Genomic DNA, 13,174 nt, shown 5'->3' on the forward strand with positions numbered 1-13,174 from the left:
ACATCCAACACTAACCAAAAATTATTCTTCAATCACAACATAATCAACTCTAACAACAATTTATACACAGGTTCAGGCATATACAGACTCGCATGCACACAATGTGGTGCCTCTTACATTGGTCAAACAGGCCGAAGCTTTCAAACTAGGTACTTAGAACATTTTAATGCTATCAAACATAACAAATTCTCAGCTATGAGTTCTCATATGAAAGAAACCGGACATCACTTCACCACTATAGATCAAGACCTCACAATTATTAAAAAAGTAAGTAAAGGAAAATTAATGAATGAATTAGAAAACATCTATATATTTTTAGACCAATACTTTAACAAAAATCTAAACCTCAACGATATAGTTGAAATAAAAAACCCACTATATGAAATTTTACCAAAATTACTGCTAACATTAATTTTAAATCAACACAACATTCTAAATAATAAATTATTAAATTCCAAATCCCCATTAATTCCAAAAAACACTACTCCTATCCCACCCACATCCATAATCCCACCACATAAACTTAACACCCCTCCCAACCCCCCACCTCCACCACTTCCACCTCCCACTTTCTCACACCGTTATAATACCAGAAGCTCAAACAACAAGTAACAACTTCTGTTTAACTCTGTTAACTCATACTTTTAACATTTTTTTTTTTTTATCACTGCCACACTTTCCCTCATTCCCGCATCGTAATTCAAAAGGAATGCTAATTTATCTCCTCACTAAAGATCAACTTTAGACCGGATCATTTATTTGAATTCCTCTTCGTACTGATGATATAGTTTCTCTTTATTTTATTCTATATAAATTTTTTTTAAATTTTATGTTTGTTCACTGCCACACTTTCCCTCACTCCCGCACTGTAATTCGAAAGGAAGACTAATTTATCTCTACGCTAAAGATCGACTTTAGACTAGATCATTTTTATATGACTTCCTCTTCATACTGATTTTCGTTTATCTTTATTTTATTCTAAGATTTAAACTCATTTTCCCGCTACCCACCACAGCCAACAGCACATAAACTTAGCACTGCTTCAACCCTCTCCTCCTTTAATCTCACTTCATTCTGCAACACTAGTAACTTAAATATCAGTTATTTCATCGCTACCATAGCAACCATTTAATATTATTACAATTGAAAATAAATGAAATTACGAACAACATTTTCTCTTCAACTCTTCTTTAAGCCAACCTATATCAACATTACTAAAAAGCGATTTACACACTTCATTTTTTCTTTAAACTCTCCTTTCTTTAAAATCCTTTCTTTAACACACAATTCTCCTTTTGTTTCAGACTTCAGTTCTAATTTCTCTTTCAATTCTACACAAGTTACTCCTTCCAGCTACCATTTGACAAGCCACTTACCATCAAGCACCCTTCTTCTCTCGGACTTCTGGAGGACTCTCAGCCTACACCAAAAATGAGTACCAGGGTAATTCCTGGGGGCAAAGGCGGCCGGGCGTAGAGCTAACCACTCTACCCCATCAAGTACCGAGGTTACGGATAGTGGAAGCCTTTACCTTCCACCCCTCCAAGGGCCTTTATGGCCTGTAGGGAGATGACTTTGCTCCTTTGCTTTGCTTTACAATTTTATTTCTTCACATAATATTATAAACCTCACTTAAAATGGACCACAGAAGCATCTCTACGCTATAAAAAAATGTTAAGACTTGGATCTGATCTCCACTCTGATTTATTCCCGACGTTCGAAATATTTAACACTGATAAATTTTCTCTACTACTCTTCTTGTTTCAACATAGCAATTTACTGTAGACCTCACTTGAAGTGAGCAATGTATTAATGCACCATTTGGAATTGTCAGCTACATTTTATTCATTAATGTGTTAATCAATATGTTTAGGATCTATTAGTTTTCTATTTTGCCCTCAAGCTCCACAGGACACCTATTTGCTATATTTAAACAAGGACTTTCAGGAGGGTGTATAAATTTTACGACTATCCATATTTTAATCTTTAAACTATTGTCCACCATTTCGCTCACCATTTGTAACATCATCTTCACATTTATATTTAATTTAATTACAATCAGGTACCTGATTATTTACATTTCAGTTTGAGATATAAGCTGATGATGCTCATGATTGAAGAGCGAAACATGTCCCTACAGTTTTAATTCTTTTTTAAATTCTTTTTATGTATTGAAATGGTGGAACAAATAAACTTTCATATTTATTTGACTTTATAGGCCAGGGATGATGAACCTTTGCCAACTAGTGTGCCATTTTAAGTCTGGTTTATTATTCTCAAATGTTTACTATGCCACTTGTTATTTTTGTTTGTAATGGCTACAACCCCCCCCACCGAATTCCATCTCTAATTCCAAATTATGTTTCATCATATGTTATGATTACTTATACAAATACACATTTTAAAATAATACATTTGTTTGCATGTTTCGCGGTCACATTTTGCCAATACCGCAAACATATTTAATAGCCATATCATTTATGTTAGGTTCATAACTTGTTGTCTTCAATAACACACGAGAAGCACATAGATCGGAACAAAGACGATTTCTAACTGTTGACTTCACGATGTTCATTGGAGAAAACAGCTGCTCGCAGGCGTATGATGACCCAAACAAAGTAACTAGTGCTATAGCTAGTTTCTTCATGACCGAAAACATTTGTGGCAGGCTGTTCCACTGTTCAAGTATTAAGTTCTCCAGCTTCTGGAAAGAGTATTCACCATCAACAGCACACTTGATTCTCATCAATGCTTCACCAACCCCATGTACTGCTTTCTGTCAACTCCATTTCTAAACTTTCAATATCTAACCACTAAAAAAAATTGCTCATTTGTGCAATATGAGGTTTTGAAATAAAGTGTGATAGTTTCTTTAACTCTCGAAGTTGGGATAATCTCTTGGCAATTATTTGTCTTACAAAATTTGGAACAATAAGCAGTTACTCCCTAAGAATAATTATGCAATGCTGGCAACCACACACAAGCCAAACTTCACTAATTCACTGAAGTGGGTGAGTGATGGCTCGTCGACCGTATCTGGCATTTATCTCACTTAACTTCCGGACCTATCAGTGTTGCAGTGTTGCCATAACATCCGAATGGAACCAGAATTTAGATTTTTAGTATTTGTTTCTTAAACCTGAAACACTATGACTCTAAAATGAACGAGTTATTTCTAGTCTATAGTAAAAGATGTCCATAAAAACGTTATGTGTGCATGTGGTGTGCCACCAAAATTGTGTTCGTGTGGTATGGGTTTGCCATCCCTGGCCTAGGCCATAACGACCAATCACAGATCTGATGTCAGTGTCTCCAGTAGTGCCCCAATCTTAGCATTGAAGTCACCTTGGATTATTACTATTTCCCTATTTGCGAATCGATTGATGTTATGTTCTAATAGTTCATAGAACTCTGCAATTTCAGCATCTGATGCTGCAGCTGTGGGAGCATAGACCTTGGTAATATTAATCCTGCAAGGGGAAGCAGTCAGTTTGATGGTAATGATTCTATCACTGATGGGTTCATAGCCTAGGACAGTGTTGTACAGTTTTTCAGGAACAACAATTGCAACACCATTTTGACTCTTCCCGAAAAGTATACAGTATTTCTTCCATGAGTTACAAAATGTCTATATCCTTTCCAATGAGTCTCACTAAGGCCAAGGATATCCACATCATGTGAACTCATTTCTTTTTATATTATTGCAAGTTTCTCTGGTTGTAGGGCACCATGGACGTTTCATGTTGCAATCCTTCTAATGACTCTCATAGAGAATTTACTTTGACGGGTTAAAATAGAAATTATGCCCCAAAAACCAACACAGCTAAAAGAAGTCACCATAAATGGTAATAAAATCAAAATAGTAACTCAGTTTAAATATCTTGGCGAAGTAATAACACATAACTTAAATGAAAAAATCTCAATCCAAGCAAGAACAAATAGATTAGCTAAAGCACAAAAATTAACATGGGATATCTACAAAAAGAAATGTCTATCAATAAATACAAAAATAAAACACTACAACACAGTTATAAAACCGGAAGCTACATATGCAGCAGAAACACTCTTTTACCTGAATAAACAATCAAAGACTGACAGACTTCAAAAAATTGAAAGGAGGATTGGAAGAACCTGCATCAACAAAAAATACCAGAAAGATGGACAGTGGCGGTTAATACCTAACAAAGTCATGTACAAAGAGCTAGAACCCATTACAGATACTATGCGTAAGAGGAGACTGGGATTCTTTGGACATAAAATGAGGGTGCAGGATTCGAGACTTCTGAAACAACTAGTACAACACAATCTCATCTCAAAAAATACCACAACAGGATGTAAATGGATCAGAGAAGTAAGAGAGGATCTGAAGGAAATAGGCCTTACAACAGAAGACACCACAAATAAGATAAAATTGAATACAAAACTCAAGAATACAAACCTCCGCTTTACCCTTACACAAAACAAACCAACAACACGCACATTTTCAACTGAGGAAAGGGCACGAAGATCAGAGCGTGTGAAGAAGTACTGGGAGGAACGCAAAGCCCGAACAATCCCTTCAAAGAGACCTGAACGACGGACTGACTAAAGTGATCATATGTGGTCATAAAAGAAGAAGAAGAAGAAGAAGAAGAAGTAAATAGGGGCTTCTTAATCCTGTCTCCCCCAGAGATCCGACAGGGACACTTATTCCGAAACATTTGGAATTAAGCAAAGCCATCATGGGGTTGTCGAGGGAAAAGTACAGTGGTGGTTTCTCGTTGCCTTCCACTGCCCCCAAATCCATTGGCTTACCAACCCAGTTTCCCGTTGGGGTTGGTTACCCAGCCTTCCACTAGGTTGCTCGGCTTAACAGGGGCACCGCGAGTAGGTTGGAAATTGGAGGATTGAGGTTAGAGAGGCTAAGAGAGCTCTCTTGTTGAGTTCTTATATTCGCATCACACCCCCATTTTGCCAGGGACTCAAGATGATCATAGAGACTCTCCCTAGGTTACTTCCCAGGGCCCGTAAAATCAATTGTAATGTAAAATCAATAACATTATTATTATTATTATTATTATTATTATTATTATTATTATTATTATTATTATTATTATTATTATTATTATTATTTGTTAGGTACGTTGGGGTGTAAAACAATTGTTACAATTGGATTGATTTTATCATGTTTTAAACCTACTTCTCTCAATCGATCAATCAGTCAATACTGATCTGCATTTAGGATAGTCGCCCATGTGGCAGATTCCCTATCTGTTGTTTTCCTAGTCATTTCCTAAATGATTTCAAAGAAATTGGATATTTATTGAACATCTCCCTTGGTAAGTTATTCCAATCCCTAACTCCCCTTCCTATAAACGAATATTTGCCCTACCATTACCTGCAATGGCCCAAGTTACGAGATATTAAGCGATCACTTTGTTAATTATCTCGCCTGCTATATTAATAGCAACAACCGTGAATATTTCTTAACTAAAATAAACTTGTTTCCTCATCCCAAGGTGGTGCAGCCTTTTTTTTTTTAGGCACGTCACAAATGGAGGGGAGCTGCATGTTCCATTTTTACGGCATATTAACCTTCCTGTCATTCTTAAATCTCTTGTAGTTCGGTACCAGGAATTGAAATCAGGCTCCCAAGAACGGCAGGTAATTGTGCTAACCATTACTCTGACTGGCGGACATTCTTAACTAGAAAAACAGATCTATAGCATGACTGATGCGTGCCTGCAATGCGCGGATCGCATACAAAACTATTCACCTATTTGTGCAATGTCATCAGAGCTGCAGTAGGCCTACGGTACGGAGGCAGACATTTCTTATCTACAGAACACAGATATACCGCATGAGTTTGATGCATGTTTGCCCTGTGTGGGTCATACGGACGAAACAATTCACAAATTTGTGTGATGTCATCAGAGCTGCAGTAAGTCTTGTACCCGCTTTGAAGTGGAATCTTTGTTGTTTTCTGACGAATTATATTGGGAGGTGTTGTATGCAAGAATTATTTTTTTCATTTTCTTCGTCTCGAAAAGCCGGTGGGGGGGTCTAATACACAAGTAAATACGGTAAAATGCCATGCTTTCCAAACGTGTTGGTGAATACCAGTATAGCAGCTATCCATGCCTACTACTATCTAGTCGTTAACCTTGCCATTGTCATTCTTCAGCCACACACCAGTAGTGATGGGTATTCCTTCCTCTCCTACCATGACAAGTTCCTAACATTTCCTCTACTAAGGGCTTATCACCCTCCTAAGAGGGCTCCTTCAACTGAAGCTGTTGACCCTTGTTGGGGTCAGGGTTTTTCCTGCTGCCAGACACTTGGCGATAAGTCGCTGGCTGTATGGTTTACTCCTTTACCAAAGCGGGGATAACTCGGCCAGACACTAGCAAAACCCCTAGGGAAAAAGAACTAATTGTTGTTTGGCATTCTATTTATAATGTAATCCATTCGTTATAGTTTAGCTTGAGAAGTTAAGCTTATAACAAATAAACCATGCAGTAAATACCGCCATTAAGGGCCTTGACATCTAATTGCTAACAGAAATTAAATCTTCAATCAATCAATACTGATCTGCATTTAGAGCAGTCGCCCAGGTGGCAGATTCCCTATCTGTTGTTTTCCTAGCCTTTCCTTAAACGATTTCCCTGTCCTACAAATGAATATTTGCCCCCAATTTGTTCTCTTAAATTCCAACTTTACCTTCATATTGTGATCTTTCCTACTTTTAAAGACACCACTCAAACTTATTCGTCCACTAATGTCATTCCACGCCATTTCTCCGCTGACAGCTCGGAACATACCACTTGTCGAGCAGCTCATCTTCTTTCTCCCAGTTCTTCCCAGCCCAAACTTTGCAACATTTTTGTAACGCTACTCTTTTGTCGGAAATCACCCAGAACAAATCGAGCTGCTTTTCTTTGGATTTTTTCCAGTTCTTGAATCAAGTAATCCTGGTGAAGGTCCCATACACTTGTAGTTTTATTGGGAATAAAATAGATAATACAGTTCTTCATTTTTGTATATTTCCTTTAAATAATCACCTTAATAGGATGGTGCATTTAGGAGATACACACATGTAAAATATAACTCTCCTGAACTACTTTGTATGAGAATAAGGTTACTGGATGCATTTAACATGAACATTCACACTTCTTGTAAAAGTTTTCATCTGCTATACAATTCTATGATAAAAATTATTGTGAATTATCCATTTACAGTTTGATGTCAATGTACTTTTTAAAACATGATTAAAGTTATTCTTACCATATATAGTGATGAAATGTCCTTCATGTAGTTGATCATGAAAACCTGCAAACAAGTGGTCCTTTGATGTCATATCAGATGATTTAGACAATCCTCGGAACATCTGGTTCACTGCTTGAGCCTCTTTCTCACTATTAAGAATAATAAGATGTGCTCCATCTTTGTTACAGATGCTGTTGGCCTGAGACCATGATTTTGGTGTTGTATACAATTTGTAGTACCCTAGGTCTGACAAAAGTGTATAATCTTCGCCAGGTTTCAATGGAGGAGCTGAAAGTTAAAAAGAAAAGTAGGAGTTCAAGTCAAACATACAACTTTATCTTTGCACATTTTTATGTTTTACTCTGTTATGTTTCAGATTTATCCTCTGACCAGATGCATAGTCTAATTGGCTAGATGCTTATGTTCATTTTTCAATTTTTTAACTATAGCGGGAAAAAAGTACAAGAGAGGAAACCTTCCTATCAAATATTTTATAAACACAGTATTTTATAAATATTTGACTCTTTTAATCCATTCTTCAGAATGAAGATAGATTTTTTAAAAATCTTTCTACTGTGGAGTTTTTAATCTCAAAATTTAGTTCCTTGAAACAATGTTATTTTAGTATTTTCTCAAGACCAAGTGCTGAAATTCTGTCCTGCAAGATGGTTCATTAAATGTGCCAGCATATCCACTTTTATAGGTCTGTTTGTATTTTTGCACTCTTAAATTCCAGCTTTCTGCTGAAATTCAATTCTGCAACTTTAAATACAGAATAGCTACCAATCCTTTTAAAATAGTCACAACCACCTAGTGTTACTTAGCGTAACCCTGTAAAGTAAGAAAAAATAGCACTGTTAAAATTACGAATGTGTCTATTTTGCTATGTCATTTTGGAAATCTGTATTGAAAAGGTTATATGAGGTCTTTTCTTTAACAATAATAATAATCATCATCATCATTTTCCAACTCCAGTTTCCCAGGTATGGTGTACAAGCGCTCGCCATCTCTTCCTGTCTGCATACATCATCTCTTCCAGCACATCTTCCCATTCGAGACCTCTCTCCTCTACATCTGATTTAACCGTGTTCATCCAGCATTTCCTTGACCTTCCCCTTGGTCTCTTTCCTTGGACAGTAAGATCAAAGTATTTTCTGGTAGGTCTCTCACTCTTCATTCTCAAAATGTGCCCATACCACTGAAGTCTTTGCTTTTTTATTACTCTGGAAATAGGGACCTCATTGCCAGCTACCTTCCTGTTTACTTCATTTCTGACTTTTTCCTTTCGAGTAGTTTTATTCATAATTCTGAAGAATCTAATTTCTGTTACCTGAATTCTACTGTAGTCATTATTTAGCAGAGTACACACCTCTAAACCATGTTTGAGAATCAGTATGAAGTAGGTGTGGTACAGGGTTGTTTTTGCTTTTTGTGGTATTTTGCAGTCCCAGAGTAGATTTCTGACTTGATTGTGAAAGTTTGATGCTTTCTGTGTCCTGAATATTTCCTGCTTGATGATTTTATCTTTGGAGGTTGTGCTTCTGAGGTACTTGAAGTGAGAAACTGATTGTAATTTTGCTCCTTCCAAAAAGAGATTTGAGTTGGTTCCTTTCCTGTTGATGGTCATTTCTACAGTCTGTTTTACTTATCTTCATCTCAAATTTATTGAACATATTGTTCCACTCAGTCTGTTTTTTTTTTTTTTTTTCTTTCTGTTCTTCATTTTCTGTTTCTCCCGATAACAGCACGTCATCAGCAAATACCATTTCTTGAACATAATAAGGAAGGGCTGAAGCAAGCATATGACATAGAAACAGCAGAACCCACACATGCTCTGGAGCCAATAACAATGTATGAAATTAGGAAAGCAATACAAGAAGGGAGAAACAAGAAATCCGCAACCAGACAAAATTTACATGGAACACTTAAAAGACTCACTTGACGAGATGGAAGAACTGTGGAAAGACCTAATGAACAAATGTATACAGACTGGGAAAATACCAGAGGGATGGAACACAGCGACTCTAAAGATACTGTTCAAAGGAAAAGGGAGCGGAACATCACTAGACTCATTTAGAGGAGTAGCATTAGAAAATGCATCCTTTAAAGTTTTCACGAAGATACTAAATGAAAGATTACTAGAAGCCTTCAGTGGGTACATTCCAGAAAATCAATTCGGTTTTATGAAAGGCAGGAGCACGGTCCAGGCAGTGAAATACCTAGTAAATCAGGTAGAAGAAGCCTTAAGACACAAAGGAGGGAAATAGCATGCGGTATTTCTTGATTTCAAGAAGGCATTCGTCTCAATCGACAGGCGAAAACTAGATTGAAATAATAACATTAAGTTATTTATTAGACCACCTAATCAATACAAAATCGTCTTGGATGATTTACATAAATTTGTTAGCTAATAGTGGGACATGTTTCGCCTTCTCTGAAGGCATCATCAGCCATAGTCTTAACCTTAAATTAAAAATAAGTGTCTAAATAACATGTAGTAATGAAATGAATTTTAAAAATCTTGAAGAGATTTGAAGTAAAATAGCATTAAAAATAACAATGATGGTTTGAAAATACAATGTGATGAGATACAATAGTGGAAGTATTAACAAAATTAACATTAGAAGGCTGCTAAAATAAGTACAATGGATAAAACAACAGATTGTTATACAACAAGTAGTAAGATTACATAAAAGTAAAGTTGATAGTCATGGCGGTTATAATTAGACGATGGCGAAAAATCTTTTATAATCAAAGTAAAGAGGAGAGAATAAAAGTCAAAGTTAGTCGAGAGATCCAAAGTTCATCATGATCTTGAAGATAAAAGACGAAAGTCAGATGCATATGGTGAAGTTGTAGAATACGTTGAGGATATGAAGTTGGTGAATAGAAGTTGAAGAACAGTTTCAAATAGGATCACTATGGACCATCTCAAAATTTGAAGTGATGTTCAAATGTTGTAAATTGTGAGTTTGTAGATATTCTAGTTGAAAAAGCATATAAAAGTGGAATCTGTAAATGGAAGCAAGAAACGTAGAGATAATTGTGTGAAAGGATATTTGAAAAATATTGAAGTAGAATAGTATGCACTTACCATTTGACGGTGACAAAGATAGCTTGTAATATTATGAGTTAGAAGAATTTGCAACCGTAGACTTCTTGCTACGTGTGTTATAACTGAAGTTTTGTGCTGGAGGGGGATCTGTTTGCGTTGACGTAACGTCAACCTCCAGCACAAAACTTCAGTTATAACACACGTAGCAAGAAGTCTACGGTTGCAAATTCTTCTAACTCATAATATTACAAGCTATCTTTGTCACCGTCAAATGGTAAGTGCATACTATTCTACTTCAATATTTTTCAAATATCTTTTCACACAATTATCTCTACGTTTCTTGCTTCCATTTACAGATTCCACTTTTATATGCTTTTTCAACTAGAATATCTACAAACTCACAATTTACAACATTTGAATATCACTTCAAATTTTGAGATGGTCCATAGTGATCCTATTTGAAACTGTTCTTCAACTTCTATTCACCAACTTCATATCCTCAACGTATTCTACAACTTCACCATATGCATCTGACTTTCGTCTTTTATCTTCAAGATCATGATGAACTTTGGATCTCTCGACTAACTTTGACTTTTATTCTCTCCTCTTTACTTTGATTATATAAGATTTTTCGCCATCGTCTAATTATAACCGCCATGACTATCAACTTTACTTTTATGTAATCTTACTACTTGTTGTATAACAATCTGTTGTTTTATCCATTGTACTTATTTTAGCAGCCTTCTAATGTTAATTTTGTTAATACTTCCACTATTGTATCTCATCACATTGTATTTTCAAACCATCATTGTTATTTTTAATGTTATTTTACTTCAAATCTCTTCAAGATTTTTAAAATTCATTTCATTACTACATGTTATTTAGACACTTATTTTTAATTTAAGGTTAAGACTATGGCTGATGATGCCTTCAGAGAAGGCGAAACATGTCCCATTATTAGCTAACAAATTTATGTAAATCATCCAAGACGATTTTGTATTGATTAGGTGGTCTAATAAATAACTTAATGTTATTATTTCAATCTAATATCATCAATACGGACCAAAAATGATATTTATTACATGTAAGGCGAAAACTAATCGAGAAAATGAAATTGACAATCGGCGAGAGAGACCCACTAGTGAGAATAGTTGAAGCATGTCTACAGGGGAACATAATCCGATTAAACAACAACGTAGAAATTTCTGAAGACATAATACAGACGAACGGAGTTATGCAAGGGGATCCCATGAGTCCCACACTTTTCAACATTTATACAGCAGATGTGAACCGCATAGTAGAGGAAGGATCAAAAGCAGAGCTGATTCTATACGCAGATGACATGCTGATCGGAGTGAAAGAAAAGGAGGAGGTGCAAAGGCTAGTCCACAGACTAGAGACCTGGGCGGAGGAAAACAGCCTACAGATAAATGAAGAAAAGACAGTACAAATGACCTTCAGAAAAGGTGGGAAATCAACGCCCAAAGACAACATGATATTACACCAAAAGCCACTACCAAAGGTACGAAATTACAAATATTTGGGAATAACACTACAGACAACGGCGGCGTCCTTTGGTATACATATTCAAGAAAGAACGGCGGCAGCAATCAGAGCCTCATACAGCATCCAAAACATTTCAAACCTATCAATCAGCACGGCGATGAGACTTTTCAAGACGACAGTAGCGCCAGTGATAACATATGGAATTGAGATCGTGTGGGAAAAGCTGAAGATCGGAGACCTGATGAGAATAGAAAGAATAAAAGCAATGTTCATGAAGAGGATTACCGAGTTGGAAAGACAGCGCCATCCCGGATGGTATACGAAATGATGCGGGAGATGTATTTCATAGAAGACATACGATCACAATTCTACCTACAATCAACGGAAGCAAGCAGGGCACTAGTAAACATCAGGGAAAGGAAGAAAAGTGAAATTGACCTAGACTTCTACACCTCACCAGCGATGATGGACGATAGATGGACTAGAGAGTGCAACTCACAGCGCCACGTGATAACACGACTCTCCATACATGGGTTTCACCACAAGATATGCATAAACCAGAAGTTCCATGAACCAGACGAAGATTGTAAGTGCACTTTGTGTGGGCAGAAGTGTAGTAGATACCACATCATAACTTGCACGAAAAGAACCAGGACAATAACAGACTATAGCAAAGACTGAAATGTGAAATTTATTTAATGCTCAAACTTGAGTGTACATTTCTCTATTAAATTAAATCAGCAAATACCAGGGCATTTGGTCTGCTATCCACTTTCTTGATAGATTTTATGATCTTGTCAATTACTATTATGAACAAGAGTGGTGATAGTGCACTTCCTTGTTGGGCACCCCTCTTTGTTTCAAACCATTTTGATTGTCTATTGCCTATTTGAATACAGCTGTAGCAATTCTGGTATAACATCTTTACTTTGTCAGTCAAGTACTTTGGCACCTTGAGGTCTTCTAGCCATTCCCAGATTATGTTCCAGGGGACTCTGCCATAGGGCTTTTCAGTGTCCAAAAATGTAATCACAAGATTCTTTCCATGTTTCCAGTACTTTTCTGTAAGCATTCTTATAGGAAAAATGAGATCCATTGTACTTCGATCTTTCTTGAATCTGTGTTGTCCTTATTGGTTTGTTCATACAATATTTGCATGCTTACTAAAGATATAAGTAGTAAAAATACTAGAAAACTGTTATAATTCAGTCCTCTTTTTTCTCTTTTTTTAAAATAAAGCTGGGCCGAGTGGCTCAGACGGTTCAGGCACTGGCATTCTGACCCCAACTTGGCAGGTTTGATCCTGGCTCAGTCCGGTTGTATTTGTATTTGAAGGTGCTCAAATACGTCAGCCTCGTGTCGGTAGAT

At 36.5% G+C, this 13,174-nt stretch overlaps 1 protein-coding gene across 1 annotated transcript in view; it reads right to left on the reverse strand.

The window, feature by feature from the left end:
- LOC136858541 (hemolymph lipopolysaccharide-binding protein) overlaps window positions 1-13,174 on the reverse strand; it is an 83,081-nt gene that overhangs the window by 11,956 nt on the left and 57,951 nt on the right. Inside the window, exon 4 of the mRNA XM_068225600.1 lies at window positions 7,264-7,533. Coding sequence (XP_068081701.1) covers window positions 7,264-7,533 — 270 coding nt within the window. The remainder of the gene's footprint in view (window positions 1-7,263; window positions 7,534-13,174) is intronic.

Source organism: Anabrus simplex, chromosome 1 (genome assembly GCF_040414725.1).
Source record: "Anabrus simplex isolate iqAnaSimp1 chromosome 1, ASM4041472v1, whole genome shotgun sequence".
Classification (NCBI taxonomy): Eukaryota; Metazoa; Arthropoda; class Insecta; order Orthoptera; family Tettigoniidae; genus Anabrus; species Anabrus simplex.